We start from the raw sequence: 25,740 nt of genomic DNA on the forward strand, positions 1-25,740 counted from the left end.
GCAGGAGTGACTCACTCATCTAGTCACCACAGATAGGGAAGCTGGAACAAAGACCTATCTGTGTCCTTGAGAGGCAATTCCTTCCTAATCTGCTTACCACAAAGGAGAGCAGAAGAGCAAGGGATCCCCATCCTGCCTGAACCAGGTGAACCGAGAAAGCAAAAGAGAAGAGAGAAAGATATGGCCATGTTGTCTTTTCAGTGCAGTGACTGTTAACATATTCGCCCTGCACAACACAGAAGAAAAGCCAAATGACCGCCAGACTCTTGCCAGTCAGACAAGTTACCCCTCTTCCCAAGGGCAGGGGCCAGTAGAAGCTAAGGGAGGCAGAAGCATGCCCTCGAGAGGAAGTGTTGGCAGAAGTTTCTCGCCGTGAGGATATATGGGGGAGGAGGCAGTAAGTTTTCTCCCCAGACCCCCAGGCTGACATCGTGAAGATGGTCTCATAAGATGAAATATGCTGGAAGAAGCGTATAAAGATGCCAGGATACCAAAGATACTGGAGAAACACTGTACACACAGCTACATAAGTCCCACGACCTCAGGCCCTGTGTGTCCACAGATCCCACTTTGGAGATGAAAAAAGAAATCCTATCTCCTGTTTTGGATTCACAACAAAGCCCAGGAGAAAGTGAAGATTATGAGCAGAGAGGCACAGTGGAAGGCAGAGAAGCCAGGGGGCTGAGACACATGCAAACTGGAGTTCTCACAACGTCTTCCTTTCCAAACCAACTTTCCCTGCCAACAGCCTGGGTCCCCACAGTCTGTGGCCTCCTGAGACAAAGACCTTGTAGTCTTAGAGCCACAGAGGGACAGAGCTGGAAGGAACCTCAGGGGTCACATCAGACTCAGGTCTCCCCTTTTATTAAAGTTCACACTCCAGCACCGCAAGCCAGCAAAGCTCAACGACTTGTCTGACTTTATGTGAGGAAGTCGTGGCAGGGCTAGGCGTGGAAGCCAGGGCTCCCGATTTAGCTCCCTCTTCCTCCTTTACTCCTCAAATACGGTCGTTTGCTACGTCCTCTCCACCTCCCCAGCCCATGCTGCCCCACCTATCCTTTTCTCCCCACCGCTCCTGTTCTTATCCAGGCCTAGAACTTCGAGATCTTTTACCTAGATCCCTGCAACGATGCTTGGGCCATCAGGACTCTTCTCTCTGTCTGAAATCACTCTGTGCACTGTCCCAACGGTGACCCCCTGCTCTACAGGGGTGGGGTGCATGGTTTTGGCATTGCTCTTTTCCCTTTTCAGGCATGTTCCACATGGGAGCTGCTCCTTAGTTTTGGCCTTAGAATGAAGAAGGGAGCAGAGTTAAAGCTGATCCCCCATGGACACAGACTATGAGAGAGAAATAAACACCTGTGTTGCAGCCACTGGGATTTCAGGGACATGTGCAAACTCCATACACTTAGACACTGCCTTGCACAAAGAAGGCACTCAACAGCCCTTTTTTGTTAACTGAGTAAATACATCATCTCGTTAATCCTCGCAGCAACCATATTTTAGACACTATTAGCATCTCCATCTTGCAGATGAGAAAACCAAGCCTAGGGAGTTTAAATGAGAGGACTAGGCTATACAGGCACTAGGTGTATAAGGCTAGGAATTCAGACCCAGAACCTCTGATCCCAAGGTCGTAGTTGTTTAACGAGTATATCTTGCTGATTCTAAGAACTCTTAAAACTGTGAGAGTCTAAAACACACATTTGGTTTTTAGTCTGTATTATCTCACTGTTGTTGTCTAATTACTTCGTATATTCCAATCTTGACTATCCTCCCCATTTCCTCTTGGTTGTAAGCAACCCGCATGCTACCACAAGCCTAAGCACCTGGTTAAGACTCAGTAAAGACCTGTTTCCTTGACTGATGATGGTTGATGCAGGGCAAGAGCTCACTTTCTCGCTTCTGGCCCCGTGGGAGTCAGAAGTCTGGCCCAAGCACTGCTCACCTTGACTCAGAGCCCCAGAGGCCACAACTTAATTTTAAACAACTTTCGGGTCTGGTGGAGATATAACCTTTGAAGGAGTCGATCACTTCCTTCTTCCCAGATGTCAGCCCTATTACCCAAAGGCAGGAAGGAAGAGAAATGTCTTCTAGAAAGATTGTTTTAAAAAAAGAAAGAGGAAACAGCCAGGCCTCAGCTGGAAAAGCAGGAGTCAGAACAAAAAGTCTGTTTATTTTAGGAACTATCTTGCGATGATACATCTGAGATCGCCCCTGCTTTTGGAGACAGCAGCTTGCACGGGGGCTGGCTCAGATAGGCTGCTGTTCTCCAATCTCATCATGCACAAGGCACAGGGGTCTGAAGCTGAATGGGCGGCTACGGTCATGCTAGCACCTCTGTCGCCTGTTACTTGCCAAGGACAGGAAAAGAGCACTGCCCAAACCTCTCCAGGGGCTCTTCTGCCACAGTCCTGGGAACACAGTTTACTCCCTCCAAAGCTCTCCCTGCTGCCTCGCTGCCCTTCCCAGAAGCTGAAACATAGCAGACAGAGCAAGTGTGCAGCTTTAGGTGAAAACAGAAAAGGAACTAGCCTTGAATAATTAGGTTAAAACCCCTCATTCGAGTAGATGTGCATGGGAGAAATTTCATTTACTTAATATTTATTTGCTAAATATTGAAAATTTTTGTTTATTTATTTCAGCGCAAGCCTACAGTGGTGATTTGAGAAGGCAATCGAGACAGGTGGGTGTCCAGATGGCTCTGGTTCAAACCTTAGTTCTCTCCCATTTACTGGCTGCGTGACCTTGGACAAATTATTCCATCTTTCCATGTTTAATTTTCCTCGTCTGGAAAATGGGGACGGTAGCAGCCTCTACCCCTAAGGGGCTGTTGTAAGAATTAAACGAAATCATGACACATAACACCCTCAGAACAGTGCCTGGCGCCCAGTAAGCCCTCCATCAGTGTCAGCTATTATGGCCATGATCATCATCATCCAAGGGATGGCCAAGGGCTCACCAGTCATGGTCAGTCACTTTCCCAGTCTGGAACGTGCTAAAATCCTGCTCAGGTATAGGATTAGCGAAAAGTGTAACACACCTGCTACGACTTCCTGAGAGAAAGAAAAGTAAGTACAGACGTTGCCATTCCAAAGCTCACAGGCTGTTGGTGTGACACAGCACACACGTGATTACAAAACAGAGGAGAAAGTGGTAAGTCCAGAAATGAACCATAAAAGCTGGAGGACCACAGGAGGATTCAAAAGAAGGAACTGATTTGGGCCCTGAAGGAAGGGTAGACACGGTACAGGGTGAAAAGCAGACAGATGGCGGAGTCTCCGTAACAGCCGAGCCCTGGAGGGACGGCAAGAGAAGCTGCTGCTGAAGAGGTGGCCCGGACACTGGCCACGAGGGTGGCACGAGATCCAGAATGGTGTTTCCACGAGGCCTGTAAGGAGGCTGACTGTTGCCCGTGCTCTTTACTTACCGGCGCATCTTTATGAGAACTTCTTAACTAACTACTTAGCTCTCTTTTATGCACCCGAAAGATGACCACTAACACCAAGCCTGAAGGCTCAGGGCAATGTTTACACACAGGCAGAGCGCTTAGTGCTTACTAGGCACTTACTAAGTATTCAGTGAGTGGATTCTATTACACTGTTACTATTACGTTGACCTAGATCCAACATTTGTAATCTGATTCAGGTCAGGAAGAACAAAAGAACCCAAAGCGCGAGGAGGAAGGCAGGATTCTCAGCTCCGCATTTTCCAGAGGCAGCTTCCTCTCCTGAAACTCCTCCTGGGACTACAATGTGTCCCCAGCCACCAGGCTGCCTCCAGGGCCTGCTGCAGAAGCAGGTAACGGTTCCCCCCCCCTCTATACTTCTTCCCCTCAATCTGGGGTGCTAGAAGCAGCAGCTTAGGCTCTGAGAACAGTCCGGTCCTTCCTCTTCACCCACAAACCATCCCCCTGTCCTTTTATGTGAACAACTAGATTTTATTTATTTGGTAAGGCCCTTCGTTGCCGCAAGACTCATGCTAAAAGTGTCAGCACAACTTACAGTAACTAGAAATTTCACTGCATTACCAGTCAGCTTCTAGTGAGAAAGAAATGGTTCAGGATGACAAGTGCCTATATCGGTCGGAGGGTGAGCGAGACGGCCCCTTAGCGGAGGTACGAGGAGAAGGAGGCTGGAACCAGACACCACATTAAGGCTGAGTGTCCAGGGGCAGAAAAACAGCAGGGTATGGGTCTCTGAAAGGAGTCCTAGCCCCCTGTGGTGTCGACACACAGTGTTACGACAGGAGGGTCAGTTCCTTTAAATCAATTTGGTAGCTGCAGAGGATGAGGCCTTCCCGTTCCAAACCGCATAAAGGTTAGATCTGGTCTGAGAAGTGACAGTGTTACTCATCTATTTAAACACAGGCATGTTCAGAGAAACAAAATAAGACTGAATATAATCAAGAGAATATTTTCCCATTGTTAAGGTAGCCCCGTGTAAGGAAAACTGCCCCTAGATACTTTAGTTATCAGTGGGTTGTAAGCAAAAATTATGATGCATAAGCATTATTTTGCATCGTCATTTGGGAACCCTATGGCTTGGTGTTCTTTAGGCAGGGTTTGAGGATGAATGAGAGGGCCTAGGCTTACGATTTTAGCATTGCCAGAATAGTCTCTGCCAAGCCTTATGGGTACAGAGCTCAAGAGCTCTGAAAGTCACATAAGGGCTTTCTCTTCCATGTCTTTTCAGAGGATGCATACACATTTGCTCGTTTCATCTCCACCTACTCCTCCCACTCCAGATTCTATGACCTTCTTACGCTCATTCTGTGAAGTTTTGTGGATAACAAAAGCAGACTCACCAGTAAGAGCTGATGGTGAATGGCCTGCCAAGGTGATAGACTGAAAATGCCTTCCAGTGAATCTAAGGGTTTCCTATTCCAAACCAGGGTTCCCACCACAACTCAGAACATGTATTTTGCACAGCTATTTATTCATTCAAAAACTTAACTGTGTGCCTAGAGCGTTCTAGGCACTGAGAATGCAGTGGTGAGAAAGGCAAGGCTTTTCCCCTTATGACCCTTATTGTACAGTGAGGAAGAAAGAAAGTAACAAGTTACATACATAACGTATTTTCACGTAGTGATAAGTATGTGCAGAAACCCAAAGCTGGGTAAGGAATGGAGGTCTCAAGAGGCCTACATAAGGTGAGAGAGTGAGCTATGTATGAAGATCTGGGAATGAACATTCAGGCAGAAGGGAACACCACACAGAGGCCCTGAAGCCAGAAGGAATGCCACACGTCACACCTGTTTGAAGAAGAGTAAGAATGCAGTGTAGTTAAAGCGAGCCTGGGGTGAGCGGCAGGCGTGCGGGGACAGAGAGGCAGGTGGGAGCCACGTCTTGTGGGACTCTACAAGCTCCCTTTCCCCCAGTTACTCTGGAGCAAATTGCAGACACGACAGAACTCACACTGGAGGACTCTGAGTGGACAAAACCGCCTGATCTTCACATCCCAGAAGATCATTCTCGGCTCTATGTGAAGGATGCAGTTGGAGGTAGAGGGGAAGGACAGATAAGGATGGTGACAAGGGGAAGGCAGGGGGACTCTTGGAGAGAAAGGATCTGGTTGGAACAGGAGGTGGGCTGGTAGTGAGAAGTCCTTGGATCTGATGTATACTTGAGGGCAAACCTGACAGGATTTGCTGACTAATTGGATATGGAGTGTGAAGAAGAGAGAGATATTGAATATTATTAAGTTACTGCTGAGACATGATGATGCCATTAGCTGAGAAGGTGAAGTCAAGGGCAGAAGCACGTTGGAGAGGGAGGAGAAAACAAGAATTATCCTTTGAACCCAAGTAGCTGTGAGAGCAAAGATACAGAATACAGAACAAGAAGGCCTTACTTCCAATGGCGCGGACCCTCTCCACTACCAGCTCTAGCTGGGAGACCCTGGACAAGTCACTTACTCTCACTCAGTCCCCTCAATCTGTAATGTGAGGACAGCAAAACCACCTCTCAGGCTTGTCAGTACAAGGAAATGAGATGTCTGTGCATACCCCGTAAGTTGTAAAGGTGGTGAATCAAGGTCAATCTTCTTGTTTCCTTCATTACTTCTGGTAAATGTTTATTTATTTATCCTGGTGTTTATTTAAATGACTCACATATGAACCTCAAGTTGTAAACACAATTATGTCTTAGCAGATACCATTATACAAAGACTTCATCTTCTACCATCCAATCCTACTGTGCTTGCTTCACGCTTTATACTTCTGAAGGGCACAGAGCATCATTCTCATTTCTTATCTGCATCTCACATACTATCATTCACATATATGCTCACTTGATTCTCAATACAGACAGAGAGGGTGCCCTTAGAAGGCCGAGGAGAAAGCGGATGGGCAGAGGTTCTCCCGAAGGCCTGACATCTTAGTCCCGTTGCCAACGTCTCTTGGGCCTTTAAGTCAAAATGCTGTGATCCTGATGTATAATCCATCTGGCATCAGTGCTTGGTTATATCCGGGAAATTTCTGAGACCGAATGCTGAGCACTTTCATAATCATTGGTAAAATACAAAATACAACTATTCCCTGGGTGAAGCACTTAACAGTTTGCAAAACACTCTTATATATGTTATTTTCTTAGTTGCTCCCAAACTATGATAAGCACATGACTGCTACTGGATATAAGAGGCACCATCATGTGATAAAAGGGCAGGCCCACTTTATATACTGACTTAAAGCAAACAAACAAACAAACAAACAAACAAAAATGACCTTGTTCTGGATTATTCTGTGCTTAGTAACGTCCCTAATCATTGTCTCATTCATTCATTCCTTCACTCAACCAATATTTAAGGGTCTACTCTGTTCTAGGCAAGGTGCTGGGTGCTTGGTATGCACCGGTATCACAACTTTTTTGTTGTTAAAAAGTGAAAGGAAATACATTAAGATGAAAAGAACAAAAAAAAAATTAGTTATGATGTCTTATTTTTAACGGAATTATGGAAATCCAGGTTTTATCTTTTTTCATGTCAATTAAAAAAAAAATCCCAGTGGCCCTTTCTAGGTTTCTTTTTCCCAAGAATGTATATCAGCTTCAATTATTTGTACCCCTGATAAGTACATTTCCAATTGTACCAGAAATAAATCACATCAGTGAAAGCAGTTCAGAAATCCCAGTTATTTGACATGAAGTACAATGAGGGGGAGATTTCAGCCTGAGAGATGTACACTCCTAATATATTGCCTTAGGTCTCCTGCCCTCTTTGAGTGGCCAATTGTCAGCATCCGGTCTCATCCTCTAGTGGAGACTGAGCTGCATTCCTCCAGGTGAGGAACACTGTTCTGGGGGATATTTATGTGACAGGAGTTAAAAGAGCCTTATAATCAATTAGTTTGGGAACGTTGGGTTAAACAAGGAGGCAGGTCTCATTATCACAAGGCTGCTCGAACTTCATCATACCATGCACGGTACTTGTGGAGCTCCAAGATAAACGGGTAGCATGTTCCACACTGACTGGACGTGGAACTCTACCTTAGAAGAGTAAGTCAACAATTCAAATTAGTGTTCAGTCCACTGTATCTGGGAAGCCTTGCACTGGGGGACTTCCATTTACAATTGCACATGACATGCAGTTTTTTAGTAGGCTGCTGATTCTTTACGCTTACAGAGAGATGAGCAGACAGAGCAGATGTACGCCCCTGAAATGCGGAGGAGAGACCGACCACTGTACGTAAACACGGGCTGGTTTTGATTTTGACTTCTACGACAGCTCCAACATCTAGCACTGCCTAGGTCATAGCAGACACTTGGCAAAATCTGCTCAACAAATGGGTAAAGGAATAAAACTCGCAGAAAGGAAAGAAGGTTATGTTGATTTCAGTATGAGTGGCCACACTGTTTTTCTGTCTTCAATGATTTCAATTTCCATATCTAGACTTCTGGACAGTGCTTAATTTATTTTCTTAGAACAAAAGACTGAGAATTGTTCCCACAGCCTTTTGCATCATGACCCTGTACTAATCTAATAAGAGAAAGGTTACACTGCTCTTTGTTGATGAGCAGCACATTAATGAGATCTCCTTGAAATAATCCCACCTCTATTATGCAGGCAAAATTACATTTTCCAGCATAATTATTGTGTCAGTTGAACTCCCAAATTTTGATATTAATTGTTTCACTTACAAAGGCAACATCAACTTAGGAGAGTTTGTCAAACTTCTGGAAAATCGAGGGGAAGCTCATAGTTTTAAGTGGTGATTATCAACATACACTTCACTTTTATTCTATTTTCTGCATATTTTCCTCCCAGTCAGAAGGACTGGACAAGTTTGACTTCCTATAATTGGTTTTAGGAGAGAGGCTAACGGATTTCTTTAAAATGTGTTTTTAAATTATATACCACTTTCATTTCACAATCCTTACTTGAGAGTCTAGGATATAACCTCATTGAGGACATGAACCTTGAATGTTTTGTTGGCAACTACACTCCTAGCACCAAAGACAACACCTGGAAGCAAGTAGGTGCTCTGAAGATACTGCTGGATAAATGCTAGGTTTCTCTTTCCACTGAGACTCATCACTTTAGTTGTTGTCTCATAAGTAATCTCTACACCCAATGTGGGGCTCAAACTCATGACCCTGAGATAAGAGTTTCATGCTCTACCGACTAAGCCAGCCAGGTGCCCCTGAGACTCATCATTTTAAAGCAAAATTTTTCTCTCCCTGGTCCTTTCTCCCTCTCCACCCACCCCCATCTCTCTCTCTCTCTCTCTCTCTCTCTCTCTCTCTCTCTCTCTCTGTCACACACACACACACACACACACACACACACACACACACACACACCTCTCTCTCTCTCTCTCTCCCACACACACACACACACACTCACAGAATACAGGAAAGTCTTGCTATACAGTATGACATTTTTTCCCAATGAAAAATACATAAACCAAGGAAGTTTGACTAAAATACATCGTTAGGTGGGCATCTATCTGGGTGGCTCAGTTGGTTAAGCATCCGACTTGATTTCAGCTCAGGTCATGATCTCACAGTTATGAGATCAAGCCCTGCGTCAGCTCTGCACTGGGTGTGGAACCTGCTTCAGATTCTCAATCTCTCCCTCTGCCTCTGCCCCTCCCCCACCTGTGTGTGCCCAGTCTTTCTCACTCTCTCTCTCAAAAAAAATACATCAGTGGGGTGCCTGGCTGGCTCAGTCAGAAGAGCATGCGACTTTTTAAAAAAAATTTTTTATGTTTGTTTATTTTTTTTTTATTAAATTTTTTTTTTCAACGTTTATTTATTTTTGGGACAGAGAGAGACAGAGCATGAACGGGGGAGGGGCAGAGAGAGAGGGAGGCACAGAATCGGAAACAGGCTCCAGGCTCTGAGCCATCAGCCCAGAGCCCGACGCGGGGCTCGAACTCACGGACCGGGAGATCGTGACCTGGCTGAAGTCGGACGCTTAACCGACTGCGCCACCCAGGCGCCCCTATGTTTGTTTATTTTTGAGAGAGAGAAGCAGAGTATGAGCAGGAGAGAGGCAGAGAGAGAGGGAGACACAGAATCCGAAGCAGGCTCCAGGCTCTGAGCTGTCAGCACAGAGCCTGCTGCAGGGCTCGAACCCACAAACTGTGAGATCGTGACCTGAGCCGAAGTCGGACACTTAACCAACTGAGCCACCCGGGCACCCCTAAAGAAGAGCATGTGACTCTTGATCTTGGGGTCATGAGTTCGAGCTCCACATCTGCAAAAAAATAATCTTAAAAAATATATAACAAGTTAGGAAGGAACCATGACACACACTTATTCCCCGATCAGAACTGGAGACACAGGGTTAATCTGTGAGCTAGGAGTGTGACAGATCTCAGAAGCATGACAGGACATTCTCCAATATTTCTCACTCAGTAATTTTTATTTTGTAGCTCACCTTACCTCCACTAAAAAAAAGTATTATCTTCCTTTTTACCGTAAAGTGTTCATATCTACTTAAGTCTGATTCTTCCCTATAGAGTAATATAGGTTTTATTTTATAAATACAAATCAATAGGACAATAGAATTCAGCACAGTGACTTACTAGCTCTGTGACCTTGGGCAAGGTACTGAATATTCAAATTCTTTTAGGAGAATAACAAACACCTTCACGCTAGGCGGCTGTAAGGATTAAATGAGATGGATAATCCATGTGGAATGCTTAGCTTACTTTCAATGTTACAATCTCTGAGGGTTTACAGACTAACAGCCACAATGATCAAGCGCCTCAACAAGTGCCTTGTCTCTACAAGTCTTCCTTTTACTCTCTATGAAGCCGCTGTCCCTCATTCCATACATAGAAGTACAAACTCAAAACAGGTGTGCTTTATGGGCCCTGCTTTCTCCCCAAGCACGAATTCTTCCCGCAGAGTTCAGATGGCATTTCTGGATTGCTTCTAGACGGCTGCCGTCATTTAGGGTAGTCATTCACCTGACCCCCTGAATTTCTCTTCCCAGCCTATGTAACATTCCTCTTTCCTCATCTGGTTCCTTAAAGTGTCTTGGTTGGCTGGGGACGAGTTATCAAAACTTCCTAACCAGAGGGGATAGGCACTGAATTCCAGGGGCATCTGTGTCTGGCCTTTTCATCTATGCAGCTTGCTGGTAATTGCTAAGTTTTCCCTCCTGAAACAATTATCCCCCCATTCCTCTCCTTACCCCCCTCCCCACCCCCGAGTTAATTATCAGTTCTGGAATTAAACTTGCTCGCCTCTCCTGCCGTTGCCATGACAACAGTTGGCCTGCACCTGCCACTGGGTGAACAGTGGCTCTTTCAGAAAAGGCGATGGCAGTTGCTGGCTCCACAACAGCCAGGGAGTAAACTCATGTTTACCTGTCTGGGGAGAGAAGTTCTGGTTCGTTCCCCCTCAGGCAGTTTCCTGGCAAGCTCCGCTTCAACTTCCATCTCAGGCAAACTGCTTGTTGCCATTCAACAAAGAAAATGAAAAGTTTTTCTGATAAAAATGCCAAATCCCTGCTGCCTTGTCACTTATTCCCAGCCAAGACGTTGGAAGATACGAATCCTGCATCACCTTAGAAAGGCAGTATGGCGCAGTGGTTGAAAGCACAGAATTTTAAGCCTGACAGATCTGGGTTCCAGTCCCGATGGACTCACTTTCTGACGGTGTGACCATGGCTTAATCATGTAACTTCTTAGAATATCAGTTTCCTCCTCTGCAAAAAGGATGGAATAACTCTACCTCACAGAGCTGTGTTCAATGCCTGAGTACGCTATGCAGATCCGGCTCCTGTTTAACGTTCGGCACATAAGCAGGCAGCGCCCCTGCTGCCGAAGAACTGTGAGTCCTGGACAAGCGTGGAAGGCAAAGCCGGCCGCCTGGGCGGTTCTCACCTGGGCGGTCCTCAGGTGGAAGCACCTGTTCAGGTGTGGGGGACCACACAGCACCCCACTGCATCTCCACCGAGACGCGTCTAGCAGCCGGGGGGCGGCTGAGAGATGCTTCTCTCCCACCTTCGCCGTAGTTCTCACATCCCCTCCTGCTCTGGGCTGTGTTCCTCATGCTCCACCTCACTTTCCTTTAAATAGAACTGATGGAGCCAGAGGGGAAGGAGACGTGTACTCACCAAGGAAACAAATGCTCTTCCACTTTACAACCACACCACAACCTACGGGGAACAATCGGCAGCGGTGCGAAGCAGTGGGGGGAATGAGACATTTATATAAGAAGGTGCTTTTCTTCCCTGAAACCCCTGCTTGTGGCTAAGGAAGTATTTCTTTTATGAACATACACACGCTCATAGTTAGGTCCTAGGTCCAAACAGGCACATACATGAACACTGGTCCTTGGCAAAGACCTCACCATTTAGGGTGCCCAAGTTTCATCTTGGCCTTCGGCCACCTCTTACTGTCCTGAAGCTACCTCCCTGGGTTTAAAGAGACCTACGCTTATTAACTCTTAACTTCACATCATCTTTGAAGGAGAAAAGAAAACAAAAACAAACCAAATCACAAAAACACACCAGCTTCTGCTCCCAGCATCTGTCATGGATGCTGCGGGTTTCTGGGTAAAGAGGTGAATGCAGTTCAGGCACACGGAGCTACAAAAAAAGGAAAGATCCTTGGAAGCTTGTTGGGAAAATGGAATTATTGACCTCTTACGTGCCTCTCACTGGGAGCAAGTGAGAAGATGCTAGAGCTTGGCTGGTTTCTCCTAAAATGAAAAAGACACCACTAACGACAATTTTACAATGGCTGCCCCAGGAGGGGGGCACAGGCAATGACATCCAATCTAGTTATTCTTAAAACACAGACTGGAGTTTGGTGACTTCCTCAAATGAATTATGTTTAATTGCTGGTCCAAAATGGCTATGAAGACAAACAAGGAAGAAGAGAAGTAGGCTCCAGCCAGACTCTTCAGCACCGGATCTAACTCAGGGACAAATGTGACATCGATTTAATTCTTTGACAAGGTTTTAAAAAATATCTTTAGTCCTAAATCTATTTGGAAAATGTCGGGGCTTTAGTACTCCTTTTCTCTATTAATTTGGAACTAGATAACTACTTTCCAAACCCGATTTTAAGTTTGAGGAAGGCAGGAGCTGTCAAAATAGGGTTATAAGACACAAATCAAACAATTTCCCTCTTCAGCTACTTTAGCTCAGCTGGTTGTTTTTCCATCTAAAAAAAGAAACCCGAAAGAACACACTTTCAATGCTTCACGGCATACTTGTCTTTAAGTATAACAGGATGTGTTATTTTGATGGGGAAACTGAGGCACAAGAGAGCAAACAATTTACCCATAACAAATCACGAGATACAACTACAGGAAGAGACCCGCAAGATTTAGAAGTCTGTCCACTTCTTCTATAGTAAGGACAAAGCAACAGTACAACCTTCTGGCATCCCAGCATAGCGCACAAGACCCTCTGCAGGGCGAACCACCCATCTGTTAGGCCCACCTCCTGCCACAGTCCGGCCATGCAGTGGCTCACCATTCCTCACACAGCACATGCGTTTTTCCTCCGGGCCTTGAGACATGCTGGTCCCTCTGCTTGGATGGCCTTTCTACCCTCTCCACCTGGAAAAGCCTACCCATACCCATTCGAAGTCCAGCACAAATGTTATCTTTTCTGACTCTCTGCTCTGCGTTGGCTGCACCCTACTCTACATCCAACATACTTCTTATCGAGCACTGTGACCGTGCAGCGGTTAAGAGTCACGTGTCCGAGTCAGACTACTGGAGTCTGAACACCAGTTCTACCGTCTTTCAGCTGTGTCACCTCACGTAGGTATCGCCTCTCTGCAGCTCTGGATAATGGATTAGCCACCTATGAGGACTGATATGAGAAATAAATGAGGTAACACACGTAAATGTTCCCAGTAAAACCACAGTATGCAAAGGGACACCCGGGCCCCTTCCTACTGGGGCTCTTGCTGTTGCTAGCGATATGCACAGCCCAAAAAGGCAGGCAGCTGCTCCTGGCCGCCATTTCTAGTGTGAGGCCGATGGAGGTAAACCAGAGGCACCCTGGCTGAATTTTCCAGCTGTGCCTGCATCCTCTGGTTGTATACCAATATGCATAAAATAAGATAAAGTGACTATCATGGGTAAATATCTGAAAATCAATTACGTTAGCTTCTATTACTGAGAGGCAGCATAATGCACAGCAGAACTCCATCCCTCACCTGGGAGAGTAGGGGATAAACGATCCACATCAGCAGGGGAAAGCAAAGTCAACCCAGGTTCTGTGACAGAGAAATGCGACAGTTAAGAGATTCTCTGTACAGGAGGCCAGCTTAGATACTGGGACCCCACTTCTGTATAATAAGCAGCCCTGTTCACTCCATCCCATGTCACAAGTATCTGAGCCATTTTCTTTGGCTTCGAGCTAGGTCTTCTGAAATGAAGAGAGTGCAAAAACCAAGTCATGAATTTGCAATCAGAGGACAAAAGAAACCTAAGTGTATCACTGATTTAGTTCTCTTTTATCTCTACAAACTGAGTTGTCAGGAGGAGAGATGTCATGTCTAAGAACATACGGTTATTATTTTGGGGGTGGGGAAGAGTACCTTGTATACAGCCCCAAGAAGATTTTTAAAGAAACAAAATTCAGAAGATTTTTTTAAGAAATCTACTAAATTACAGAATCTCTAAGAAGCAGATTCTTTCCACTCCATATGTGATATAAGACTGTATTTCTTCACACAACCACATCCCCAAAAAACTGGGTGGAGAGCAGGGGGAAGAAAGGCTAGTGTTTACAGAGAAATAAAAACAGATTACACAGAGGCAACGAGGTTGAATGACTAGCCCAAGGTCACACAGTCAGTCTCAGGCAGACCAAGAATAGAAGGCAGGTCTGCTGACTCTCCTTGAGCTCCTACTCCTTCAGAACTTGCTGCCTGTTTGATCACAGAATCGGCACGGGTCAGATTCACACTGATCTCAGCGGGAGCTTTTTGCCTGAATAAAAGCCAGCTCTGAAGATGAAATATTCTACAGAAGTCCCAAATATGGTTGTTACTATTAAAAAGCCATTTTCCTCTATGTTAAAAAAAAAAAAAAAAAGAAAAAAATCACAGAACATCTCAATAACAAATCAAGATTTCATATTGATCTTGCTCCTTTTTCCTCCGAGCACAAGAGTTTCGGGGTCCTTCCCTCTCTGACTTCCTCCCACTACAAAACAGCTTTAAGGCAGCAGCATCTATTGCCACCCCCTCTCCTGGAATATATATCACTTCTCAGCGGGCTCCAGCAGGCGCTGAGGAGCCGATCTGTGAGGGAGTGAACACAAGATCTCCCGTAATAGCACAGAGAAGACAGAAAATTGCTGCCAAAAGTGTAAATTGCTTTTTTTGCTTGGAAAAAAAAAATCACTCTGGGCTTCAAAGACACCCTCTTAAAAGATGACTCCACGATGGGTAATATCCATGTTGTACACATGAGGACTTTTGTTCCTCCACGCCCTCCAAGGACCCTCACCATCTATGTAGCCATCACGTGGATTTGAGGAGTAGACCACCAGATGCAGGGGCAACATGCGGCCGATTCTGCGGGGGCGGGGTGGGGGGAGCGGGTCAAAGGAAGGCCTGGCCGCCTGCTCCCCGGGGAGTCTGAAAGGGCCCCGTTTGCTGCTGACCATGAAAGGGCACTGTGTGCGGGTAAGCGAAGAAATATCCTTTTAGGATGACAGAGGCTAAGGAGGGGAGAGGCAGCTTGCAGAAAACAGAGGCCCCAGCAATTCAGTGTCAAAGCTAGTCAAGACCTCCCAGGTCAGAGGAACAAGAGCAAGGTGATCCCCCGAGGAGTAGGCGTGAAGCCTCCCGGCTCTCACAGCTTTCGGGGAGGAAAAGCAGTGCGCTGGCCGATGAGGGCAGATAGTCCAAATGGTGGTGGAGGGCATGAACCCTGAAGCCAGACTGGATTCAAATCCTAGCTCTGCAACTTACTAGCTCTGTGATCTAGGGCAAGTTCATCCTTCTGAGCATTAATTTCCTCATTTTACAAGTGAGATAATAACCACATCATAGGCTTTACATGAGGATTAAATGAGGATATATATAAAAACACCGTACCTAGTAAACCTTCAGTAAGTGACAGCTATGATTATTACTGTTATTGATTAGTAGGACAACTACACAATACAATTCAGGGCAAGGAACAGACAGGACCAAAAGTACAATACTGAGACATGTCATGTCAAATGGCTTGGGGAGTCAGAAGGGAAAGGAGGAAGAAGGCAGGGAGACCCCAGCCGAGAGACCTCTGTTACAAACAGAAGACGTTTCAACAGGACAGGAAATCTCCTTTGTTCCTGCCACTGTGGAGAGAGGCTGGACTTCCGTGCAGACAGTGGGGAAGTGGCTGTACGGAAAGAATGCCAGCAAAGGAGACACAGGTATAACCATCCAAGAGACCTGGATGCAGAGACTCCCGATTCATTCCTCTTCCGTCCCCTGTGCAGGCAGACCCGCACTTCCTTTCTGTCTCCCTCACACATCAAACTCTCATTTAATACTGTCAGCAACACAGGAGCCTTTGGAACAAAACTCAATTTGGTTTATTGGGATGGTGAAGTGTATATCATAAATGAGAGAAATTTCAGATCAAAGGCAATCCGCCCTGAAGTGTTAATTGGAATTAACTGAGCCAAATGGTAGTTCAACACAAACTGAATGGAACCAACGAGTATAAATTTAAAGTTTAAGAAGAAAATTTGACTCCTCTTTTCTCTTTCTGCCAAATCAGAACATGTTCTTCAAGTGCTCATCGTACCACAAGAGGGTTCTGTTGAGTCCCGGTCCAAAAGAGTCCCTGCTAACATCCATGACAGCCTCGCTTAGGGAGACAGCTTGACTTCGTGGCTGCTCGTAAAGAAACTATGCTTCATGACTGTCTTGTCAAAGTGACACGAGGGTATCTGCAATTAAACTCTACAACCAGGATCTTACACTAAATAGTATCTTGGAAGTGAGGTATTCTCTTCATAAGGTCCCTTGTATTCTTCTACTCAACATGCCTCTGACATGTACCCATGAAGACAAGACGAGTGTGTTTATCCTAATCAGGCTCCTCCAAGCCACATTACCTCTGCTAAGGTGTTTTCATTATTTGGTCTTGTCTGAATGTTCTTTCTGGGGACGAAGAAGGTTCGGGGCTGTACTCGGCCCAGACTTTCAGGAGCTAGAGCTAGTCTTGACAGTAGGAGAGATGGAGTGCCAAGGAGACAATTTAGAGTCTGTTGAAACCGAAGGTCTATGCAAAATAGTAAAAACCCGGTCAACAACTAGAGAAGATGTGGATTTAGGCTCCCAGGCTCTGGTGTTAATCCACTTCCAGTTCAGGCATGCAGGGGGGACTTCCAAAATGCAAATCTATCGGGGTCAATTCCCATTTACAATTCTTTAATGCTTTCTCACTGCCGGCAAGCTAGTGCTCATATACCATTGGTGGCCTCTAAGGCCCTAAATGATCTGGATTCAGCTTTCTTTGCTCCACACTTCTCTTATCTAGAGCTTTCCCACAAGTTGTTCTCTCTCCCTAGAACAACCCTACCCCCTCCTCCTCCTTTGCCTGCCTTCTCATCTTTTAGAGCTCTGTTCATATATAACCTTTTCTGGAAAGCCTTCCCTTATCCTCCAACACTGACTTAGGAGCTTTCCTAAAGCAGCCTAAACTTCCCTTAATCATAGCACTTCACCCACAGTGTAGGGGCCCAATTATACGCTTGTTTCTCCCACAAAGATAAGAACCATGTCTGTCTTAGTTATTACTGTATACCCAGTATGTAGCACGGTGCCTGACACATAGTAGGTCATAAGAAAAGAAAGGTGGGGGGGGGCACCTGGGTGGCTCAGTTGGTTAAGTATCTGACTTCGGCTCAGGTCACAATCTCATGGTTTGTGAGTTTAAGCCCTGCGTTGGGCTCTCAGCTGTCAGCACAGAGCCTGGAGCCTGCTTAGGATTCTGTGTCTCCCTCTCTCTCTCTCTCTGCCCCTGCCCTGCTCCTACTCTGTCTCTCAAAAAGTGAATAAACATTAAAAAAAATATATTTTTTTTTTTTAAAGAGAGGGAGGGAAAGAGGGAAGCAAGGAGGGAGGGAGGAAATAAGTGAACCACAACACAGAAGTCTGTTCCTGAGAACAACTGGGAAGAGGAGTTTGAAGAAATTTCCTGAGGCTCTGCAGTTTTAAAGCCAGGGCGCCTGTGGCTTTAGCCACAGTAGACAAGGAGCTAGATCTACGCTGAGAAGCACAGTTCCGAAGCATTAGGAGAGACAAGATGTGCGGTAACATGGCACCGAGGAAGAGGCTCAGGATATGGGGGCAGAAAAAGAAAGAAGAAGAAACTTTATTTGTTTGTTTATAAATGAAACCAAGGAAGGACCAGACGCTGATTCCAGTAAGGTACCTTGGACAAGTCAGTTAGCTTCTTTCAATGAGAAATTTGAACTAGATAAGTGATTTTCACACTGAGTTCTGAGGAACCCTAGGTTTGTACATTGGGATTCTACTCAAAAGCTCATTTGAAAACAAGGGCACTTCTTCTAAAACTAAAGCTTGAATAGCAGTGGCCTAAATGAACTTCCTGGTATCTCTAGCCTTAACAGTCCTTGTTGATCCTATGTGACACAGGGGACCCATCTGGACGTTGTATTTTACTTTGCACAGAAGCCCCCTGATTGTGTTGATGGCCAAGCTGCAGCATTTCCGAGAGCCCGTTCTCACCATCTGAACAGCAGGACAGCAGAGGTAAGTAAACCAAATTCCAGATTTACTGCAAGGCTGAGGCAATAATGAAACACGCTTTCAAATCTCATGTGATGATACAGAAGCAGAAAGGATTTTTTTTTTCCTAAACGAAGTTCCATAATATCATAGGATTCATGGTGTAGGTGTCTGTAGTCAGACACAAAGATGTTATAGATCAGAAATAAAGAATATTGGATCCAGAGCCCATTAAAAAAAAAAAAAGCAATCCAATTCCAATCAAGAAAGAACAATGCAAAAGTTTATCTAGGCAGTCCACCTGAGAGCCTAATTACCATTCAAATATAGTGCCTACTCTTCTTAACAAGGTATTCTGAAGTTACTGTCATTACATGCTTTAAAGTCTACCTTTATCTGAAGGTTACAGGCAGGAAATGGCATAGATGGGGAGGGAGATGGGAGCCTTACAAAATAAGATCTTCAAAGCCCCGGCTTAAGATGTTGAGCCCTTTTCTGTGCTGTTCTTTGGCTGTCCATATTTCATGGGGCATTAAAAGGCCACAAATGTCACTCTACTTCATTTCTGAGAAAAGACAAGCAGTAATAATGTGATCTTACCTGGGTCCTTCCTCGTCACCCTGAAAGAAACAGAAAGAAACAGCATTAGAAATCAGCATTGGTAGAGACAGATTTATTTTCCTTCTTTTCCCTCTCCTCTGGCAACGCAGAAGCATGGCTTGTGCATTTATTTTAACAGAGATATACCAGTAGATGTCCAAGGGCTAAGACAAGGGCTAATATAATCCTATGCTCGAACTGCCCAGCAGAGATGAACTGATAATTTGCCCTTGCAAGCAGATAAGTGAATGCACAGACCTAGGAGGCCTAAATAATAGCCTTGCCTTTTTATTTGTATGGCTGGCAGTATTTAGTTCTGAGCAAACCGAGAGCCCAAAAATAGCAGCAGGTCTTAGGCAAAAGCTGACCAGCTCCAAAGGCATCAAGCTGTTTCCTTCAAAGACTCATTTCTGCCTTGGTCCAGCATTTTTTCTCCAAACATGAACATAGCAACTCTAATATAGAGCACACTATGGTAGAAAGGGCACTGAACTGGGACTCAAAAAATGGGGATTCTAGGCCCAGCTCTGTTATTTATTAGCTATGTGCCCTTGGGCAAGTTAATTAATGAATCTGGACCTTTGGTCTTCTCCTTTGTAAAAGGGTAGCTCTGGCATTTGATGATCCACAACATCCTTCAGCCCAACACCGGCTTTTCTCTTTTTCTCATCCCTGTCTGCAAAAACGGTGTGTGATGGTTATTTGTCCGGGTACTGGATTTTCTGAACCTAACTTTACCAGTGATCAGAACAGAGTCCTTTGAGCCTCTTCTTGCGAATAAACAAAATTTTTCAAATGACTCTCAAGCCTTTTCCAAGGACCTCACTCATCCTTTTGGTTACAGGGTATTTTACATGCTTCTCTTTAGCCATTCAGGGTTGGTCTCAATAGAGAATCTATCTCCTAGTTGTTGGTAAGTCCCCAGGGAACGTATCAGATTGACTGTTTCTGTCGGTATAAAGGAATGAACTCTGGAGTCAGACACTCTCAAATCTTTACTCCATCCACTTGTGTCAACCTGGTCAAGTTATTTTGCCTCACTTAACTTCAGTTTCCTACTTTGTAAAACAAGGCGTAATACAGTATACAAGGAGTATGAGGATTAAACAGGGAAATATTTATGTATAAACATCAAGCACAGTGCCTAAGATATAGGATGCACTTAATAAAGGTTACTATCAATATCAGTAACGATTCAGTATGATCATTAAGAAACTACTACATGTGGGCACTGAGGGTGAAAGATAAATAATGATCTAACCTAGGAGCTCCCAATCAGGAGCAGGGGAAACAGACAAAAAGAGACAGAAAATGAACTGTGTCGAGGGCTCTACCAAAGAAATAGACAGATTGCTTTAAGAGTCAGAAGGGAAATGACAAACACTGCCTCTTCTGGGGAAGGGGGAAGGGAGGGCTTCACAGAGAAGGTGACATTTATATTGGCCCTTGAAGGATAAGCAGGATTTTCCCAAGTTGACAACAGAAGGTGAGTGGGAAGGGCACCAGACTAGTAAGAGCAAAGGCATAGCAATTTAAAAGAAAAAAAAAAAGTATTTTTAAGGAATTTTGAGTTTAATGAAACTAGAGAACGGGGACGTGTTTGTGTGTGTTCCAGGCAGGGGAGGTGGCGGTGGTGTGGGGCCGGAGGGCTGCGAGTGTGACTGAGGTCGAGGGGGACTGCCGGGGCACAAGTCTAAAAGGACAGCTGTAGCCAGAAAGGTGATTTAAATCAGATGATACATTGGAGGTTGGAGAAGGAGGGCATTTTTAGCAGACTGCTAAGGACTTGCAGTCTTGGTCAGGGCACTAATCATCCACACTCCAACGAGAGAAGTGGGGCGAGCAGTGGAAGGAGGGCATAGGGGTGTTGGAAGCTTTCTTTGCATTTTGATCGACTGGCAGGTCTTATGGGAACTATAATCTAGTAAGAAAAAACTTCATAGAATTTAAATTGAATATGAGTTACATAACTATCAATGACTTAATTAAACCTGAATACAATTTTTCAATTATCTTTGGATGTTCAAAGTAATTGTCTAGGAGAATCTTTTGGAAAAAAGTAGCCAAACTCTCCCATGATTTAGAGTCAGTCCTCCTCACAATCCTGTATCTTGGCGCAGCAGTTAAGAGATGGGGTTTCTGACTTAGAGAAACATGGTCTCAAATTCGGGTCCGTCAATTCCAACAGTGAAGCTTTTGGCAATTTGCCTTAACTCCCCAAGGTTCAGTTCCCTGCTCTACACATAGGGATCCTAATTCTTACCTCACAGGGTGGCAATACGGGTTAAAATAAATGAGAAAACATGTAGAACACTGAGTAAGTGTCTGGTACATTATAAGTGTTCGACAAATGGCGCCCATTATTGTACTTTCCCTGAATTGATTAATAACGTCTCTAGGGAGAGTGGGAAAGGACAGAGAAGATGGGGCATAAGACAGTGCTTTTACATTCATTCATTTCAGCTTATAGATATGTGGCTTTTCAGAAGCAATAATCACTCTCACAAAGCATGGAGAAAGACTAGGGTGAGCGTTTCAACTGTTGAAGGAATGAATAAATGAACGAACAAACACACACACACACACATAGGGCAATTTTGAATAGGTCAGCAGACATCCAGAAGTCTGCAAATCTTCCTTGTAAGAGTGTGCATGCTAGTCCCTCCTATTATGAAAGCCTAATTCCTATCCATCCTGTCAGATCAAGCCTCACTTGGAAATTTTCCCTCACTGACAGATTGGGCGAGGTAATCCTACTCTGTCCTCCATATTTCCATGGCTCATACTTCTGGGCTGGTTCTAGCAGAAAACCAACAGTGACAGTACCATACAGTAGTTCCCTCTTTGGATTTTAACTCCTTGAGAACAGAAACTGTGTGTTGTTAATCTCTTTATTCGTTGCACCTAACACAGCACAAGGCATGTAATAATTATTCAAGAATGGGAAGGAAGGAAGGCAAGATGTAAGTAGGAATTAAGATTAATTTCTGCCCCCATTGCGAGTGAATTTTGGTGTCAGAGAGTATTAGAAGTGAAAGCCTGCAAAACAATAGCTTCTCTTTAAATGACCTGTTAGACTAAGCAGTGCTTTCCAATCCCTCCATCAAATATCCTGTATGTTCTTGGCTGGTCAGCTACTTTCTAGTACCTACGACCTCTTGTTTCTCCTTCCACCAGAGGAAACGTATGTTCACCAAGCATCAAGCAAGTTTGTTGCTAAGCCTGTTTATGTCAGCTGAACTTGTAATTAGGACAGCACATCTTACTAAATAGCAAAAAGTGAATGAAGGAGGGTACTGTTGCTTCCATGAAAACTAAGTTGAATGAAGAGGAGTTACTTAAAAACTGCTGTCAACTCCGGTGTAGGTGAGACACATGCAAAATATTAGAAAAAATAAAATATACAAGTCTAGGGTTCTACATTCAGTTTGCTTCAAATGTTATCCTGGAATTGGGCCTTATAAACAGTGCAGTATGGATGTGGTTTATACCAGGAACACGATGCTCCACTCCACGTGGCAAACCCATATTCTTAAAGAAAAGAACCTGACTCAAAATCAAAGAAATATACAGATATGTATTTCAGGTTTAAAATAAATGTTTAGGGTATGCACATATCACTTTTAATTATTTGCTCATTGGAACTTTTTCTAAAATTATCTCACGTAGCTCAGTACTCCTCTCTCCCAACTAGACAAGAGATGGAAGTACTCACGACGTGCAAATAAAAATACTTGAAAAGTACTTGACTTTGGAAAAGAAGTTGATAAAATTCAGGCAAAAAACGAAAGACTGTCAAAACTGATGATGAAAATCTACACTGATGTAACTGTTCTATGGACAGTTTACAAATAGGTACAAAAGCCTAAAAAATGCCCATACTTTTGACTCAGTAATTACTTATGACTTATGCCCTGTAATGTAATAAATGGTAGTCAGAAGTCAGAGGTAACCTAAGATTAAGTAAAGTTTGTATCATTGAGATTCAAGCATTATGCTTATGAAGAATTTCTGATAATATGAGGAAATTTAATATATAATGTTAAGAAAAAAGAGCATGAGGGGATGAATAGGTTAACCAACTTTATTGTGGTAACAACCATTTTGCAATATATGTATGTATTAAATCATGACACTCGTACACCTGAAACTTACATATATGTCTATTTATCTCAATAAAGCTGGGGGGAAAAAACATATACCAAAAAAAGAAGAAAAAAGGAAAAAATGCCCAATGATAACTACCAATTTAGTGCATTTACTTTCTGCTCTGTCTATAAGTTTTTAATATTCTATAGTGATTAAGAAGGAAACAACTTTATTTAGTTAGTTATTTGAAGAGGGGAAAGAGCACCGCCCATTAGACCTATGGGAGTGGTACTTAAATTCCTCCCGTACCCTATATTCTATAAGAGGACCCAAAAAGATTTATTAGAAATGCATTTTTATTTTATTTTTTTTTTATTTTTTTTTTAACGTTTATTTATTTTTGAGACAGAGAGAGACAGAGCATGAGCAGGGGAGGGGCAGAGAGAGAGGGAGACACAGAATCTGAAACGAGCTCCAGGCTCTGAGCTGTCAGCACAGAGCCCGACGTGGGGCTCGAACTCACGGACCGTGAGATCATGACCTGAGCTGAAGTCGGCCGCTTAACTGACTGAGCCACCCAGGCGCCCCAGAAATGCATTTTTAAAAAGAAATGTCACTAAAAAACCTTGTCATCTCTGGACTTCCTCAACCAGAAGCTCTGTGATTCTACTTGGCCTAATCAAATTGATCCTACTGAAGATTTCTTAAAACAGGCACACTGTGTTAATGGACGGGTTTTTAAATAATCTTCATAAATCAAAGGCAAATGGCACTTGAGCAGGTAGAATATTTACAATTTTTGTTTTTAACAGCTTCATTGAGGTATAATTTATCATACCATAAAATTACCTGTTTTAAGTGTATATTCAACAATTTTAAATTCACAGTTACACAACTATTATCACAAACCTGCTTAAAAACTAGATATATACAGATACAAAATTATGATTTTATTGTCCTTAACTTAAAAAAAGAATTTTATTTATTTTGGGAAAGAGAGAACGTGTGAGTGGGGGAGAGGGGCAAAGGGAGAGTGAGACAGAATCCCAAGCAGGCTCCAGGCTCAGAGCAGAATCCAAAGTGGGGCTTGATCCCATAACCCCGGAATCATGACCTGAGCTGAAATCAAGTGCTGGGCACCCAACCGATTGAGCCACCGAGGAACCCCTGTTTTCCTTAACTTCTTTAGAAGCATGTGACTGTTTGATATAAAATTATAACTGCCTTGTAGTGTTTATAATGTATATTTTTTACATATGACAACTATAACATAAAGGACATAAAAAGAGAATTGGCCTATATAGTTTCAAGGTATCTACATTTTATAAGAAGTGGTACTATATTAATTATAAGTAGACAGAAAATGTAAGGATCTATACATATATATAACATATATTACATACATCACAATATATATGTTACAATCCCCATTGAAACCACTACAAAATAAGAATAAAGTAACAGAGCTAAAAGCCCAAAAAATATATTAAAATGGAATTCAATTAACAGTGAATTCAAAAATCCAAAAGAAGACAGGAAAAGACAAGAGGAATAGAAATAGAGGGATAAACAGAAAACAAATCATGGCTGACCTAAATTCAACCAGGTTAGTAATAACATTAAATGTTAATGGGCCGCATACTTCAATTAAAAGGCAGAGATTATCCGGAAGATGAAAGAATAAGTAAGACCCAGCCATACGCTGCCTAAGAGAAACACACTTTTAACAAAAGATAGACCAAAAACAAATGGACAGAAACATACCATGTATAACAGTAAGTAGAAGACTGGGTCAGCTCTACTAATGTTAGATAAAATACACATGAATACAAAGAGCATTGTCAGAGAAAAAGAGGGACTTTTTATAATGATTAAAGGGTCAGTTCATCAGAAAGACATAATAATCATAAGCATGTATTTGCTTGAAGAGACTTCCAAAATATCTCAAGAAATTGATAGAGTTAAAAAGAGAAATAAATAATTCCTTAATCATCCTTAGAAATTTAACCCTTCTCAGCAGTTGATAGAACTGGACACAAAAATCAGTAAAAACATAAATTATTTGAGCACTAAGTGATATTTAATAGAACACTACAACCACAAACTACAAAACAGGTGCACATATGCATTTACCAAGATAGACCATATGCTGGGCCACAAGATACGTCTCAATAAATCTTAAAAGCTTGAAATCATTCAGAACATGTTCTTTGATCATCACAATGGAAAAAGTTAGGAATGAATAACAGTATGACATGTAGGAAAATCCCTAGTATTTGGAAACTAAACAAGACACTTATAAATAATCAGTGAGTAAAGAAAAGATATCACATGGTAAATGAAAAATATTTCAAACTGAATGATACTGAAAATAGAACACAGCCAAAGTTTAGGATTCAACTAAAGCAGTGCTTAGAGAGAAATGTACAGGTTTGAAAACTGACTTTAAAAGGTAGTAAAATCGATGATTCATAAAGCTAGAAAAAAGAACGAGTAAACTCAAACTAAGCAGAAAAAAAGGAAATAAAAACAGATATAAACAAAATAGGAGAGAATAAAATTAGCAAATCAAAAAGTTCTTTAACACTCACCAAATTAATAAAATAGCAATTAGACTGCTCAATAAAAAAAAGAGAAAAATCACAAGTTATCAATAATGAAAGATAGGTTATCATTCTAGATGCTGTAGTTAAAAAAATAACAAGAAAACACTATGAACAACTTCACAGTAAAAAATACCACTTAAATGAAAACAACAAATTCTGTGAAAATTACAGCACAAATTTAAATAAACACAACACAACTTAAATACAACACAAATTAAATTTAAATAAACATGAAACCAAAATAGCTCTATATTAAAGAAATTAAATTGGT

At 43.2% G+C, this 25,740-nt stretch overlaps 1 protein-coding gene across 3 annotated transcripts in view; it reads right to left on the reverse strand.

Annotated features, from left to right (window-relative positions):
• TRIM44 (tripartite motif containing 44) overlaps positions 1-25,740 on the reverse strand; it is a 112,049-nt gene that overhangs the window by 35,164 nt on the left and 51,145 nt on the right. For all 3 annotated transcript variants that reach the window (XR_015240897.1, XR_015240898.1, XM_086677676.1), the window contains exon 4: positions 18,775-18,794. Coding sequence is in view for 1 of the 3 variants with exons in the window: in XM_086677676.1 (XP_086533802.1) it covers positions 18,775-18,794 (20 nt within the window). In the remaining 2 variants the exon portion in view is untranslated. The remainder of the gene's footprint in view (positions 1-18,774; positions 18,795-25,740) is intronic.

The sequence above is a fragment of the Puma concolor genome, chromosome D1, assembly GCF_028749965.1.
Source record: "Puma concolor isolate L17-30 chromosome D1, mPumCon1.1.hap2, whole genome shotgun sequence".
Lineage (NCBI taxonomy): Eukaryota > Metazoa > Chordata > Mammalia > Carnivora > Felidae > Puma > Puma concolor.